Source organism: Rhinolophus sinicus, linkage group LG10 (genome assembly GCF_036562045.2).
Source record: "Rhinolophus sinicus isolate RSC01 linkage group LG10, ASM3656204v1, whole genome shotgun sequence".
NCBI lineage: Eukaryota > Metazoa > Chordata > Mammalia > Chiroptera > Rhinolophidae > Rhinolophus > Rhinolophus sinicus.
The window spans coordinates 103134692-103152184 of record NC_133759.1 but is presented as its reverse complement, the minus strand read 5'-3'; the positions used below and the strand labels follow the sequence as shown (position 1 = coordinate 103152184).

The window sequence follows — 17493 nt, the reverse complement described above, 5'->3', positions numbered from 1 at the left end:
AACGTAATTGCCTGAGCTGGGCTTTGCAAGGGTCTCTGCTCCAAGGGGATACAGAACTGGCCAGCAGGTCCACTTTGGATTTGCGTGAAACACGCTCACTGAAATGCACAAGTAGTCTGCCTGAAGCTCCTAGGCAAGGTGTTGACAGCCTCAGCTCCGAGGCAATACCTGGCATTGCACCAGGGAGGGCAAATGTGGTGACCCAGCAGAAGCTTCTGGCAGCCAGGCCGGAGCTCAAATGAGGTGCAAGTCAGCAAGGAATGAGGCAGGGGAATCACAGCCGGAGGAACCCAAGGAGGAGGTGGCATTCCTCCATCAAGCCAGACAGGACAGAGGAATTACCGCCTCTACTGAGCACTTTCTGTGAACCAGACATTATTCCAAGGGTTGTACACACGGTCATCTACTTAATCCTCACCACAATCCTTGTGAGGAATACAACTGTTATCATCTGTATTTCACAGATGAGGAAAGTGAGGTAGTGTAAGATCGAGTGAGCAGCCCAGGGTGACACAGTTAGGAAGTGTCCAGGCCAGGATTTCACCCCAGGCACACTAGCCCCAGAGCACACACTCAGCCACTGTACCATTCGGCCTCTCACTGACGGGTATGTATTTAGGGCCTGCTCTCTGCCAGCTGCTTCAGGAACTCCACTGGATCCACTGTGCTGTTTTTAGTGGGTCCAAGTGACATTCCCTGCCAACCAGAGAAAAGTTGCGATTCCCATGAGTTCTCTAAAACAGTGATTCTCAACTGGGGACAATTTTGTCCCTAAGGGAACATCTGTCAATGTCTAGAGGCATTTTGGTTGTCACAACGTGGGGGGATGGGGAGTGGAGGCGCTCCTAGCATCCAGTTAGCAGCGGTCAGGAATGCTGCTAAACATCCCGCACGGCACAGGACGGCCCCATAACAGAATCACCTGACCCCAAAAGTCCACAGTATTCAGGTTGCTAAGCGCTGCTCTAAAACGTCATGCTGGGATTCACTATCTCCTTTCCATACTCCTACAGGCACATGTGCACACGTGCCCGCACACACACACGTATACACACGTACACACGTACACACACACACACAGGAATATACGCCACTCTCCTGCATTCACACACTCACACACTAGAGCTGGAAGAGAGACTTTATGATGAAATCAAAGGCTGGTTTCTCAACCCCCAACCTTCAGTGCAGGGAGGATCTGGCTGGATCCTGCAGAAGGTTAGAAAAGTGGGGTGACGGGGGATGGCTCCTGTTCTCATGGACCTTTTGTGAAATCTAGTCGAAGAGTCAAAATAAACACACAAGAAACAAGAAGCTGTCTTAAAAATAAAAGGTTAAGCTGTGGGCCACAGCAGCTGTGGGTTCGCAGAGGAAAGAGATGAAGAGAGGCCTCATGAAGGAAGTGAGACTGGAGAGAGAGGGAGGGGCCGAGGGAGGGCAAGCGGAAGACTGGAGTGAGAGCCCCTGAGGTGATGGGCAGGGAGGGAGGCAGCAGGGCTGGGAGGAGGAGGAGGAGGAGGGGAAATTAGCTTGACGTGTGCACAGTCCGTGAGGGACAGCGGGGACATGTGAATGGAGGCGCAGGGTGAGAACTGTGGCCTTGACGCAGGGGTCCAGGTGTTTGGAGCAGAGTTCAAGAGCACCCCATTCACTGCTCTGCTGCTCTCACGGGACCTAGCCTCCTGACAGGGAAGGAGGGGTGAGGAGCTGAAGGCAAGATGGGGCAACTCCATCCCTCTGAACCTTATAAGGCACCAGAAAGTGCAAATCCTCCAAGCCCGGTCCCCGCTCTGTCCCCCACCCCCTGCTCCCTCATCCATCTAACCCACTTATCTAGACATTCACTCGTCCATCCAGCCAATGATCCATCATCCAATGAAAAACTACTCACTGAGAACCTGCTCTGTGCCAGGCACTCTGCGCTGGAGAAGAGCAAGAAACACAGCATTGCTGCCGTGGAGTTTACATTCTATGGAGGAGCCAGATAATTCTACACAAGCCAACAATAAAAGAGAATGGGGGTGATGGCAGGAGCCATAGTCCCACGAAGCAAGAGGCACAGCCACTCTCAACCTGTGAAATGGGGACATTAGCATGAACATTGGTGGTGTTCTTTGCTGCCTCAAACCAAAAGAAGAGCAAGTACCACTGGGTTGGGAGCTTCCTGAGGGCAGACTGTGCTTCGTTCAGCTCTGGGCCCCAATACCCAGTTCAGGACCATCACTTAGCACTTATTGAACTTGATGGATCTATTCAGACTATAAAAATTGTGTCCTTATTCTTGGCAGCCCCCAGCTCCAAGAAGTCACACGTTGGGCAGAATGCCTTGCTTGTATCTATTGCATAGGTTTCTTAAATAGTCACTGAGCACCTTTTACCTGAGTCCTTATCTGGCTTCCATGAATGAGCCTTGATGAAACTGTGATGCAAAACTGTACATGTGCACATTTTTATAGGATGAGGGGTCACAGCTTCCATGGGTTCCCAAGGGCTGCCGTTACAGTAATGGCTAGTCTCTCTGGCCTACCTCGTTCCTGGTAGTGCCTGAGAGCTGGATAAACTCTAAGTTGACCCTCGACAGAGCTCTGCCCTCAGACAATATGCCAACCAGTGGGAGAGATGACATGTGATTATGTAACTAAAAGACAAGGTGAAAAAGGAAGATTTCAATAAAAGTGGAGAGGTTTCTTCCAGGGATGAGGTGTGCGAAAACTGCCTGGAAGAGGCTGTATTTCAGTGACACCTCCAAGGTCTCTGTTCCTTAGTTTCGTCATGTGTGACATGAAGATAAAAGTACCCATCTCTCAGGGTGGTTGTGTGGGTTGAACACGATACCACAGCGCTGAGAAAAGGGGAGGCTACATTATTTACGACAACGTGGACGATAACTTAGATCAAAGGTGTAATGAAGAAAGCCCTGTATGCTATTCCATTCTTCGAGCTGCTAAGACCAAAACCGTGGCGTCACCCTGGACTCCTTTCTTTCTCCCACACACACGTCCAATCCACGAGGACGATCCCAGCTGCTCCGCCTACAACACACACATCCAGAATCTAAGCACATCTCACGTCCTCCACTGCTGCCCCCTGGTGTGGGCAACCGTATCTCGTGCCTGGGTTGTAGCTGCCTTACCTGCCCCTCTGCTTCCACATTTAATTCCCCTCTATCTATTCCCCATAAAACTGCTAGAATAATCCTTTTAAAACAAGACAGAAAGTTCTACAATTCTGCTCAAAACCCTAGCATGCCTCACCCCTTCCCTTCAGAGTCAAAGCCCAAGCTGTTAAATGTGTCAGGACTACTCAGTACAACTTTCCCTCAGAGAATTCACTTCCTACTATTCTGCCCCTTGCTTACTCTCCTCCAGCCACAATGGCTCCCGCACGTCAGAGAGGCGTCCTCTTTAGGAGTTTGCATTGGCGTTCTATTCTTCTTGGAACACTCTTTCCTGAGACATCTCCCTTACTGCCACCACCAGTGAGGCAAGCAGCAAACTCCCACTTCCCGGGCAAACACCAGGTATGCCCCTCTGCCACAGCCCAGCACGCCCATCATGGTGTCTCAGACCTGGCATTGCCACCACTCAGTCCAGCCCAATGGATGTCTGTTCTGCATCCTCTCTGTTCAGACCCTGTGTCAGATCCTGGGGCATCGATGCAGGTTACAATTTCTACTTAGGTCTCCTTCCACCATCCTAGTTAGGCTTTGACCCAAGGGATCAGGTCAGGGGAATTCTCGGTGCTGCAGAGCAGTGTCTGGAGAGGCGTCTGGAGAAGTGCCCACGTTGTCAGTCATATCCCCCTCCAGCACCAGCTTCCGTGACTGAGTGCTGGAGTCTGCACGCAGCTGACTCCCAAAGCTGCAAAAGCTGCGAGTGTCCCAGTGGGGTCAGGGGGACAAAGGATGACGTTCTCCAAGGAGAACTGAAAACTGAGTAAGACTTAAGAAGCTCAGCAACTCAGCCTGACTGCTTTTCGACTCACACCAATTAAAGGAATGGGGAAGAAAGGAGAAAGCGTCTATTAAAAGGAACATTTGTAGCATCTACCCAGGTCCCTGTGGAGTCGGATGGTGATAAGCATCATTCGCCACCTGCAGAGCACCTGCTGCAGAATGCAGACGGTGGCACCCATGTGTAATTAACTATGAAATTAAAGGCCGGTAAGCTTTTTCAAACAACAAAAAACCAGAAAGTCCAAAGGTCCAGAAATTAGCAGAATATTATGGCGGTTAATTGCTTGTCTCAAAATACAGTAGCAACATAAGGATGCTGATCTCAGGAGGAAGCAGAGCTCAGCAAACACAGTCTGTCACAGCCCATTCGAGCACCAGCACTCTGGTGGGGACAAGATGCCCACCAACTAAGGAGGCTCCGTGAGCCGAGGGATTCACACAATCTCTTTCTGTGAACTCCAACAGCCAGCCCCACAGGCACTCCCAAACGAGTTGTGGAAGCACTGGAGAGCAGGAGGCCCAGGCACCTAAAATTGGTGGGAGGACGAATTCGAGTTCCGATCCACGTGTTTTTGTTGCACCGTCCTGACTTCTGGGGATCGGCTCAAAGATGCAGTTGGCCTCCACACAAAGACACATGTACTGAGATCCCTCCAAGGCTCTCCTTTGGAACGCTTTCCTCCTTGCTCTTCAGAGGGCCTCTCAGACCATCCAATGTAAGATCTTCCCTCCGATAGTCTCATTCATGGAACAACGTTCTTTTATGACAATAACATGTCACAATATGCTTACTGAATTGTCCATGAAATTCTTTTTTGTCTTCCCCTCTAGACCATAAGCTCCAAAAGGGTAAGGACCACATTGACCTAATTATGGGACTCTCAGTGCCTAGCGTAGTTCCTAGCCCATGGGAAACAGCCAGCAAATGTTTAAGAAATGCATGAGGAATGAGTGAACAAGTGAACCACTCAGTGAGTGAATGATGCTCTCTGTCCCTCCCCCTTAAATGCTGCCTTTGGAACAGGAGTAGTAGACACTGGTCCCTCTGTAGTGGAGTTCTGTTCTGGTGTGTATGGGATGCACGTTCTACCCAGGCCTCCTTGTCAAAGAATCTGTCCCCACCCACAGCTCATGCTAGATGAGTGGTAACCCTCGTATCCCCGTCCCATAACCACAAGGAATTGGACCAGGCGGGGCAGCACCCTGACCCCTACGAATAGGGTGGTGCCGATTCATAGGCTGGCAAAGTCCTCCCTCTGAGGACTTTGACAAATGACAACAGAGAGAAGACTGAGTGAATGCTTCAACTGCAAAGTCATGCAAAGTTGGAGCAGGTGGCATGCTGGGGCCACCTGTTACAGTGTTGTCAGAATATCAAAGCTAGGAAGGAGCAATGGAATTAGAAGGAGTTGGCAAGGAAAGGAGAAGGGGGCTGGTGTATTTAGAGAAGTTGGGAAGCCATGGAAAGAGAGGCAGAGGTTTCCAGGACAGCTTCAGTTCAGGGCTTTCCATACACATACACACCATATATCTTTTTATTGAACTTGTTTCAGTGAACTTTGTTTCTTGTAATAAGAGCCTGTGCTGCAAGGAACTCAGGCACCCATTGCCCATCCACATCTGTCCATCTCGGCGTGGACTAGCTCTGTCCAGGGTCCTGGGCTGCAGCAGCATTCCTGGACCACAGGGTGGTCTCAGATTCATCCCTATTCCCCAACCAAGATGTGGAAAAGACCCCTTATCTACATTTGCAAAGCCTGTAAACCATAAAATATTGCTCTGTTGTGAGGCACGGCTCTCCTGAACCCCCTTGACTTCAGTCACTAACTTTCATTGAGACGGCCAAATTACTAAGTGCTTTTCATGCATTCAATCTTCATAACCATCTTACGAAACCTATATTTTCGTTACTATCTTCAATTCCTAGATAAGGGAACAGGCCCAGATTTGCACTCAGTTCTGACTTCAGAGCCCATGCTTCTAACCTTACATAAATCTCTCCAACAGCAGAGGCTGTGCCTTTTTCTTACTCATGGGCATACTGTCTTGTTTGTGGAAACGCCTATCCGACTTCTACCTGAGGGTCCTTTCTGGAACTCAAATGGATCACGTGGTAAGCTCCATCAAGAAAGGAAAAAGTAACCTGGCCAGGAATCTACATGAGGGTCACCCTGGCTGCCCACCAGACAGTAAGGTGAGCAAGAAGCCAAGTGGTTCTGATAAGGAAGTGGCCTCCTGTAAAGCCAGTCTCCCACACAGACAGACACCAGCAGCTCTCATCAATTAGGCCAGAGGAAGGATGGCTAAATGCCACCCGTGCTGAATGGGAAACCAAGTGGGAAAGCAAAGCTCCAGTTCCCCTTGCGTTAGGCCTGGCTGGGCCTCCTGAGATAGTCCGAGAACCCCCTACGCCTTCCCATGGCTCTGGCTCTTTGTCTTCCTCCAAGGCCCCATACTCATTACCTCCTGTGCTCTTCATAAAAAAACACGTTGAAATAGAAAAGTATGAATACCTAGACTTATAATGAGAAAATCAGAGCACGGCCCTGTCTGCAAACAGGGACGGCATCAGAGCTGGAACCTGGACTCCTTCCTCTCAGGCCACTGTTCTTTCTGCTGGATGACTCCAGTCGCCCTCTCATTACTAAGCCTTGTCTTTTCCTTCCATCTACCCAGAGTCTATAGATGAGGGTTGGAGGTGATCTTAGTTATGACATTCATCTGAGGAGAAAAGAGATCCCTTTGATGAGCAGTCACCTATCAAGTGCTCTCTGGCTTCCCAGAGAATCATAGATCTTCTGACCCCCATAAAGCAGAATTTTCGTAAGTAGGCATGAAAAATGTCTATACCACCAGATCGAGAAACCTTCAGGTCTGAGGCCTCACAGAGTTCCCATACTCTGAGCACAGAGTGGGACTTCCTCTGTTAGGGAGGTCAAGAATCCTACTCCACCCTGTAGCCCCATCCCATCCTATGATGGCGTGTCCTCAACTGGGCCCCCATGCAGAGGACAAAGTCTAAAAATAATAATTATTAACATTTACTGAGGATTACTTTGTGCAATTGTCATTCTTGGCACGTTATGGGGATTAACTCATTTAGTCCTCCCACAACCCTGGGAGGCAAGTGCTGTTATTATCCCATTATACAGAAAAGGAAACTGAGGCCTACAGAGAGTAACTTGTCTAGGTCACAGGGCTGGGGCGTGTTGAAGGCCAGAAACCAAGAACAGGCAGTCTGGCACCAACACCGATGACCTTCACCCCTACACAGCAGGAACGCAATGCAACCCTGGACGGAGGCTGGGATTGTTCCAGCACACTCAGTCTCCCCCGTAGATCACCCCTAGAACTCCAGAGCACCGATACTGCCCCTTGTCTGCCATCCAGGTAACTTTGCTCTTCTGTCCACCAGCCTCTCTCCACACTGGCTTCAGCACAAATCTGCGCACGCCCCTCCCCTGCTCAGAAACCCTCTTTGGCTCCCCACCGCCTAGACGGAAAGGGTCTCCACGTGTTAGCCTGGCATTCGGACTTCCAAAATATGCCTCGCATTACTTTGAGCACAGTCATTCCCTTCAATGCATCTTCTCCTCGAGGCAGAGGAGCAACGGCTCTTCTTTCCTGGATCTGCCGTGTGTGTCCCGCTTTCACGTCCTACAGCACACTGGTCCCTCCACCTACAATGACCTGCCCCATCAAACATCTTCCCCTGAGAAGAGTCCCAGCCTGATACCCCCAGCTGGAAGGGCCAGAATTAGAGGAGATTTGAAGTTAAAAATGGTCCTTATTGCATCTAGTTCAAACTTCCCATTTTATAGATGGAAAAATTGAGTCCCTTGAGGGTTTAGATTATTGTTTTCTGGATGGAGACCATTTATCTTAAAACAGTGCCTAGAGTCCAGCAAGTGAATGCATAAATGTTGAGCTCCCCAGGGCAGTGCTTCTCCAACAGTGGCCTTGGAAACCCGTACCTCTAATCACTCTTGGCACTTGTGTTCTCCACCTGACCTGCTTATCTCTGTGGGTGGTGTCTGGTATCTGCCTGTGTAGCAAGCCATAGAGCAATTTAAAAATTCACACTTAAGTTTGAAAACCACAGTGAGTCTATGGGGATTGCACCACAGATGCCACTTAGTAGAAAGAGTCTCAGTACCTGAAGCCTCCCTTCCCCCAGCCACCACTTCCGCCCTGAGCTCCAGGCAGAGGCCTCTGGGAGATTAGATGGCTGAAACTGATGAGGCTGGCTTCTTGGATATCCCGATAACCTGGTGGGAGCCTTTCTCCCCCAGGCTCTCCAGAGCTGAGTGGAGGGTCCCTGTCCTCCAGCCCCACCCCTCAAGCCTGCACAGCACTCTGGACCAACACTGCGCTAAATCAGAGGTCACCTGACCCAGGAGGAAGAGGCAGGGGAAGCAGCAGATGGGTGGAGGCTGTAGACAGAGGTAGAGGGAAGCATGCTGGGCCAGGCAAGGGCGGGCCAGGAAAGAAAGCACTGCTCCCTCTTCTCTATACGGCCAAGTCTCCAAACAGGGCAATAGAGTCCACACCTTGGAATTCTGAGCCTGGCACAGGGAGCTGAGTTGCCAAGTACTGGGCTGGACACCATCTGGGAAATGCATAAGCCTTAGGCAGAGAGGTCAGCCAGTGGTGGAGGGAAAGAGTGGGTGTGGGCTGGGTGCACACAGCCTGCTGGGTGGGGTGCCCACCTTCCTTCCTCTGCCCCTGCCTCTTCTTCCCCGCCCAGCCAGCCCACTGTAGGCTGAGGGGCCACTGCGCCCTGGGACCTTGAGTCAGTGTGCCCTGTCCGCAGCCCGCGCTGCTGCCTCCAGCAGCATAGCATCTTCCTGCTCAGTCCTCTGGCCACCTCCCCTCCTCCCTGCTGCGGACCCCATCCCGCACTTACCCACACCATGCCGCTCCTTGTCAGTTTTGCGCCAGGGAGCCATGGCTGGGCTGCGGGGCCCTCGGGCTCTTCACGTCGTCCTGCGGGGAAGCAGTCAGGGGGTGGCTAGGCTTTGCCGGGCCCCACTTCCTTCCTCTTTTCAAACTCCCTCTCAGGGCCCGCCTCCCCTCCTCGGGGCACCCTGTTCCTCCTCCTCCCTCCTGATGAGCAGGGACACATTCGAAGGCTAGCAGCTAGGCCAGAAGGTCCCCTGAAAAGCTTGGGGCCACCCCCAATTTGTCTCCTTTCCAGTAGAGTGGGCAGAGGTCGAACAGGTACCTGGGACCACCCAGGCCACTCCCACAAGGGCAAGAAGTTAACTGGGCTTAGTGATAGAACAGACCTGCTTCCCACCCTATTGTACAAGCTTTGGTGTTAGATGTGGATTCAAATCCAGACCCTGTTGCTTATCAGCTGTGCGATTAGGACAAATGATTTCATTTTTCTAAGATTCAGTGTTCTCTGTAAAATGCAATATTATTACCTACTTCATGAGATTATTGTGAAGATTAGAGAAGACAATGCATGCAGTAGGTGACACATAAGAGCTAAATATCCCCTGGAGCGGAGGTTCTTTGTGGTTTTTATCCTTTTGGTGGCACTGAGCCACTTAAAAATCTGATGAAAGCTCAAAAAGGTCTTTAAAAACATACAAGCACAGGATTTACCAACAAAGCCAGGAGGTCCAGGGAGCTCTAACAGCCAGCAACAGTGACACCAGAAAAAGAGTCCTAGAGTCAGGCTAATGAGACAGTTCTTTAACAAGTGTCTTTCATACCCTGGGAACAGATTCTATCAGGAAACAAAAATGTCTCTTTGATCCACAGTAATAAGACTGAATTAAAGTCTTCCTTAATTTTCTTTCTTTATTCATAACTCTTGTTACTCCTTTTCTGCCTTACCCTAGAGAGCCAATAAGGTAGATTAGGCAGTATCACAGCTGACAGGCAGATATATATATATATATATATATATATATATATATATATATATATATATACACAAAAATATGTATACAAGTGGACACTTTGGTCAATGTTGCTCAAGCAGTAGTTCGCAGTAAAAAGAAGTGTCTGGACGCTGATGGGAACCATATTGAGCACCTCTGTAACTGCAGACATCAAATGTGACTTGTATTCATCTTTTACTATCAGTATATATTGAGTATTACAACTTTAATACAATTTTCCTTTCTTAAAATGTGTATACATTTTTTTGGCACTGTGTGTGTGTGTGTGTGTGTGTGTGTGTGTGTGTGTCTGTCTGTCTGTCTGTGTGTATGGAGAGAGAGAGAGAGATTTATTGCAAGGAAACGGCCGATGTCAATGTGAGGCTGGCTCGGCAAGTTTAACATCCATAGGGCAGGCCAGCAGGAAGCACAGGTTGGATATTTTCAGGCAGAAGTTGAAGCTGCTGTCCACAGATGGAATTTCTTCTTTTTCAAGGGAAACTCAGTTAAGGCCTTTCAACTGATTGGATCAGGTCTATTCAGATTATTGAGGATAATTTCCTTCATTCAAATTCAACTGATTGCAGATGACTGTAGATGTTAATTATATCTACAAAATACTTCCAAAGCAACACCTAGATTGGTGTTTGATTGAATAATTAGAGTCTGCGATTGCACCAACTTTACTCATAAAACTAACCACAGCAATATTACAAACTGGACTATACATCAAAGGTTGGTGAACTTTTTCTATAAAAAATCAGATAGTAAATATGTTAGTCTTTGCAGGCCAAGAAGCAAAATCAAGGATATGTAGGTACTTACGAGTATATAAAAATCAAGTTTCCAGAATTTTTGCTGATAAAATTCAAACTTTGATATAATTGAGTACATCCATGTGTGATAGAGGTTTAATAATGAGAAAAATACATTTCGGGGGAAATCACATTTCTCTTCACTGGAGTTTAAAATTAAGAGTTCCTTTTCAAGATTGATTACAAATGTTCACCTGTTAATGTTGATCTTTAATGAAATTTTACATGTTTCATCTTTGACAATGTCTTTTTCCACAAGTGGTGTGTAATGAACAATTAACCTTGCACAAAAAGAGGGCTTGTGTTTGTTTTCAGCTACTGGGAGGTGATATCTAGATCCTTTGAATGTCATGGTTTGCCTGTGGGAACTTGGGTCACAGTGGACAGTCTAAAAATATGATTCAGGGGTGGGGTCTGCCTATGACAGAACGACCAACAATGTTATGTAAATGGGGGCGTTGGGCCACAGGATATCAGTTGACCTGGAGGTTGAGATCAATCACGTGGGCAATCAATCAATCACACCTATGTGATAGAGCCCCCAATAAAAACTCTGGCCACCAAGGTTCGGGTGAGCTTTCCTGATTGGCAATACTCCACATATATTGTCACATATTGATTCCAGGAAAGTAACATGTCCTGGCTCCAGGTGGAGAGGACAACCAAAATGTTTGGCAGGTCCCTGGACTCCTTTCTATGTACTTTTTCCTTTAGCTGAATTAAATCTGTGCCCTTTCCCAATAACAAATGGTAACTGAGCATAACAGCTTTCAGTGAGTTCTGTAGTCCTTCCAATAAATTATTGACCCTAATAATTTTGGGACTCCCCCAAACTTGCAATTTGTGTCAGAAGTGAGGATAGTCGTCTGTTGACTATGTGCCATCTGAACTTTGCAGTTGGCTAACTTTCACAGTTGGCTAAAACTCTCAAAGAAAGGTACTGCCAAATACTGATATCAATCCATGAGCATAAGATTTTATTAAGCATTTTCATTGCTCAGAAGGCATTTATGGAATTCTATTAAATCTTCTCTTGATTTTTGCCTTTTAGCACATCATTATATTGCAGATTAATCAATTCCAGTTGAAGGTTAGATAGAAGCTCTTCAACTGCACAGTTAAAATGGATTTTGACATTTAAAATGCTGGTTTGTGCTGCACTGAGGTCTGAAAAACATTGTTGACACTGTGTTTGAGCCTGGAAAAATGTGTTCATTGAATAATTGTGTAGGGATGGAGATTTAACTTTTTGTTTTAATTTTTGACAACACAGAAAGTTTTTAAAGCAATTTGATGTTACTTGTTTAAACATTAATTGTCATCAAAATGCCTTTACCACAGTGTTCTGCATTTAGCCATTGTTTTGCTTTGTAATTTTGGATGAATCCATTAAGAAACATTATGAAGTCTAGAGCAAAAGGTAGTTTCCAAGGTTATCCCATGTTCAATAACAGTGGTTGAAGGCTGTTCTCATTAGGAAAAAAAATCAATCTTAACCCTGAGCTCAAAAAGTCACAGATGACTTTAACTACTGTTAAACCAACTGCTATGTGATCAGTAGGGCAAGTCAGGATATTCAGCTTCTATTTTTGAAAAAAGTTCAGAAAACAGGCAATAGTTAAGTCCAGAAGAGCTAATGAAATTCACCTTTGACACAACTGGTTCAATAATACATAAAAGATTAAAATATTTTCCACAAAGTACCCTCTGATGAATATTAGAAGATTTTAGTATAGGCTTTAAGTAACTTACATTTTTACAACCTTTGTAAATTTGTCCAGAAAGTCTTTTTCTGCTCCACACATATTTTTACTACCAACTATTGTAACACATCTTAGCAGATTCCACTTCAGGTTGTACTGAATTAGTGTTTCCTCATTTTCTTTGAAAATATTTTTGCCCATAGCGTCTTCACATGAACTGTTCATAGAAGCTAATTCTCCATTCACTTCAAAGTTAGCATTGACTTGTCAAATAAACAACTAGCTGTATTGGTAACATCTGTCAACTTATCAAGAGTCAAGAAAAACTATTTGAAATCATTTGTGCTGCTTTTAAACTGATGATTTAAGTTGCTCCCAATGTCCTCAACTCTTCAAGAAACCACTGTCACCAAATGGTGAATAGTCTTAAACTACTTTTTCTGGACACATTTCATATGCTGCTACAATCAAAGGTACTTTGATTAATCCACCATCAATAAATGTCTTTCCTTTCATGGTTAATACGTGAATCACTTGAAGACTTCCTTTGGTTGCAGTCTTATTTTCATTTTCTATTTTTATAAAGAAATCATGCTGTGATGAGATGTTTTGTTTTAAGTAATTTTTCTGGGCACTGTTTTCCTGCAGTTGAGACTGTTGTGATGTGTATTTACTCTATTGTACTGTTGCATTCTGTTAGCACAGTTGTACTGTCCTGGCATCGTAAACACAATGCTTTCTTATCTAATTGGATAACAAAATAATCCATATTCCACTGTACCTTAAAAGCGTGCCATTTGTATCCCATTACATTTTCTCTTTTTTTTTGACATGATGGCTATTGCATTTGTAATTAAAATGCTGCTGTACAGTGATATGCATGGCACTTGAAACACTGTGGAGTTATAATCACATGCCTGAGATTTACAGGTTACTGGACAGCACTGCAAAGTAATAAGAGCATCATATGAAGTCTTTGTTGCAAGTAGTAGCTCTGTCATTATAGCATTAAAGCAGCTACAGATGATATGTAAATGAATGAGCTTGGCTGTGTTCCAACAAAACTTTATTCATCTATGGACAGTGAAATTTGCATTTCATATAATTTTCATGTCGTGAAATATTCCTTTTTTCTTCTTTTTATTTCTTTTCAACTATTTAAAAATGTAGAAATTATTCTTAATTCACGATCCATAGAAAAACAGGTGGTGAGTCAGACTTGGCCAGTAAACTATAGCTTGTCATCCCTTCCTATACACAGTTCTATTATCTTTATAAACCCACGGCCAGGTGACCTAAGAGATGCTTGTATTTCATCTTAGGTTTCTGACATATATATACACAAGTTCACATCAACAGTATGGCAAAGTATTTGGTGGGGAACTAAGGGTGGGTAATGCCAGAAAGTAAATAGGTTGAGATTTGAAGAGCACTGAAGATTCTTCCCTCAATTAGCTTAAAACGCAATCTAAAATAGGTATCTGTTTTTTGAATAATGTTAAACAAACAAATTATTCAACATATTAAAAGAGTTGAAAAATTGCTTATAGTCAAGAGAGATGAAGTTTAGAAAGTTACTTTGAAGGTTAATTAACTTCTTAATAGAGTAGTTTTTAATATAGAAATCCTTCAACTTCATACTGATTAGACTATGGCTTTTATATTTCTGAAATATAAGCTTTTTATTATAGTTAATGATTATATGGCATGATGAAACATTTTGGCAAGAGAGATTAATGGTCAAATATAAAAATCTGACTAAAACCACTTCAAAAACTCACAATTATCTTGGTCACACAATTTTATTAAACACCATCTATCAGATACCGGGCTATTAAGTAGTGTACTATTGATGACTCTAATTTCACACAGAGTCTGAGCAATGACTCTGGGAACAAGGATTTCTCTGGCCAAGACCTTTCCTTGGTCCAAACCCATGTGTCCAACTGCCCCTTGGGCCTCCCTTCCTACCCCACATTAATGTCTCCCTTTCCAAAACCACGCTCATCACGATAGCCACAGCCCAGGCCTAGCCTTCCTCTGACTGTTTCCATCCTATGTAAAAGGTGAAGTGACCAGGCTCTGTGCTCCAATGGACGTACCAGAATCCATACTCTATCACTTACCTAGCTGTGTAGTTTAGAACACATTATTTTACTTTTCTAATCCTCAATTTCCCAAAGAAAAAAACTGCTAACATTTATTGAGCACTTACTGTATGTCAGTCACTGATTGAACACTTTATTAGCATTATGTGATTTAATCCTCATATTAACCCTATTAGGTATGTACCATTATTAACCCCACTTCGCTAACAAGCACATGGAGGTCAGATGGGTGAAAACTCATTCTGGCCACCGAGCACCACGTCTGCCTACGTGTGGTATCATCACCCTCTAGGTCACTGGGTCAGAAACGCATTCATCTTCATCTCCCTTTCACTCCACATTTCCACCTCACAAACAGCTCTTGGATCTGTCCTCTCCGCCCCGTGAATACCTTGTCAGGACTCTCCCTGGACTGGAGCTGAAACTTAGACTGGAGCTCCCTGCCTCCAGGCTTGCCTCCTTCCAATCTCTTCATCGTGTTATTTCTCAGATGCCTTATCCAAGCAGTTGTGGTCTCTTCAGACTCCCAAAAGAAGCTAGGAAAGATAAACAAAACAGGTTGGTGGTAAGTTGGGGGATTTTAGTTACTTTTTTGAAATCAAGATATTTCATCGAAAAGTGCCATGCCAAACCTCAAGTGCAGGTCAAAGAACTCCATCTGGGCCCATAGTTAGTGAAATCGCAGAAATCTCTGTTTAAGGCACAGCAGAAGGGGAAGGTTTTAAGGTCCATCTTTCTCAAGTCATAGATTAGTTCTGAGATTTTACTATAATTCATGAGTACGGTTGTGATGATGACTAGATACTGAAATATTTCCAATATGAGTTGCTAAGAAGTCATTGCCTCATCCTATTCGTGCCTTGCGAAACCCTTACTGGCACCTCTGGAGTCGCTGTGGTGCCTGCCAGCTTGTCCCCTGTAGTTTCTGAGGGTGTACCCCCTTCCCTGCAGGTCTCCCCACCTTTTAGCCAGAGTGCATTGAACCAGGGCAGGGAGACATATATCTGCAGTTAGCCCTGGTATGTCAGTAGGTAAATGCCGAGGGTCTTCCAACCCACCCTCCACTGGTGTCTGTCATGTGCCTTTGGGAACTATGACTGCCACAGTATTATTCAGTATTTTCATCAACATCTCTCCTTGTGTTACTCGTAAGGCAAACAGCTTCAATGAGCATGTTCTGAGCAGTTCAAATAGTCTGGAGCTAAACCTTGTACTTACCTAACTTTTCCTTATCAGAGGAAACTCTAGGTCCCTATCAGGACCAAAAAGACTCTAGGTAAGAGTGCTCAGAAGTAATTCCTAAACTAAAGGAAGCAGCCGCAGCAGCAACAAAGACTGTATGTAGATACAAAGGCATTTAAATAAGTCTGCCTTAAGGTAACAGTCAAATCTCTAGAAGTGAATGTGGGAGTGGGGGTTGGAGATGAGGGAGCTCAAAAGCTTTCCTACTTCAGGGGTTTCCTCTGTTTCATTAAATGCTAATAGCCTCAAACCTTACTGCTAACTAACACTCACACATGGCTAGGGAGCTCTGTCTGAACTGCAAAACCAAGATGTCAAGGCCCGGGCTCACATCCGTCAGTGCATCCTCCACACCCTTTAGGTACTAGTGAAACTTCTACAGCATCACCCTTGAAGGCCCCTCCTGATGAGATTCTAGCTGTTCTCTACAGCTTCACTTCCTGCCTCCTGCACACTGCCCCTTCTCACAGCCCTGCTCCCCTGCACCGAAACACACAATCATGCTTCACCACATGACACCATGTTGCAGAGGTGGTGTCTTGCCACAAGGTACTGTTTGAAGTCTCCTAAAAGTGCCACAAGTTCTCATCTCTACGTGCTCTCATCTTTCCTCCAACAAAAACACCTCTTCTTCTTCCTCTGGCCTAACCTGTTATGGGAAGACATCCTTGCTCGTCCCCCACCCCCATCCCCACCTTCTTCTCCAGTCGGACAACCCCCTGGCACCTACAGCAGTACGTTCTCATGAACTTCTATCCTTACTGCTTAACTGCCTCTTCTGTCTGGAATCTTTAGGCAAAGCTGCCAAGGCTCAGGTTGTGCGTATGGGGACACAAGCCTGTTTCCTGTCTGGTTGGCACTGACTCCTCACCTACAGACAACTATACATGCAACAGAGCTCCAGCACCAGGAGTCCAAAGCCCAAGTTTGAAGGGCAACCTATTTGTTTAACAAGCACGTTTGAGTCTCACAGTGTTTAATTAAAAAGAAAAATGCCAACAATTAACCATCAAGGGATTTCACCTAAACTTCTGGTTTTTCTCAAAACAAATACGAAGGTCTGGCAATGCAGGGTCTGCATCTCCACAGACAGACATCAGCTGGAAGTAACTTTCGCTGCCGTTCTTGAGCCAGAGCATGCGTTCTAGTTCGCCGCACTCCCTCTTCTCCCCCCAGAACGGAGGCCAAGTCTCAATCACCATTTATCATCACACTATTATTTTCCTTAAGGAAGACAAAAATTTAAAACTACTTGAGCTTGTGTTCTAGCAAAAGTGGGAAAACAAAAGAGGCTTAGAGGATGTATGTTTCAGGAAACATGGGAGAGGGTACATAATTTATAGATGTGAAAAATCGCCCTAGATATAGGTCTGAGTCTAAAGAGTTCTAACGGAAGCAAACCCAGTTACTTCACTGCCGAGTCCCTGCAGACGTGTGAGTTGTAACCCCCGCCGGGTGGGTGCACTGGAAATGAGGTAGGCCTACCCTTTCTGGCCACTAGGGAGGCTTTGTATTGGGCGACAGTAAACCAGCCGGTCGGGGCCTCTCCTTTCAGTTACAAATGGTAGGTGTTCCTGGTGAAAGCATATTGCTAGAGCCCAGGAGCCTTTTGAACAGGCTCCATCTAGAGAAATCAAGTTCAGAGCAAGTAGATGGCTCACAGGAGACAGCGGACTCCTCGTGAGCTCTCGCATCCTGGCAATAAGCCGCCAACCATGTGGGCGTGTCTGTTCCCTAAGATGTGCAATGCACGTCTGCACAGACGCTGTCACTGCTGAC

The 17493-nt window shown here is 45.8% G+C and overlaps 1 protein-coding gene across 1 annotated transcript in view; it reads right to left on the bottom strand.

Moving 5' to 3' along the window:
• The window catches only part of DOCK2 (dedicator of cytokinesis 2), a 362053-nt gene extending 353051 nt beyond the window's left edge, over positions 1-9002 (bottom strand). The window contains exon 1 of the mRNA XM_019741000.2: positions 8859-9002. Within this exon, the coding sequence (XP_019596559.2) occupies positions 8859-8901 (43 nt within the window). The 5' untranslated portion in view covers positions 8902-9002. The remainder of the gene's footprint in view (positions 1-8858) is intronic.
• Between the last annotated feature and the right edge of the window lie 8491 nt (positions 9003-17493).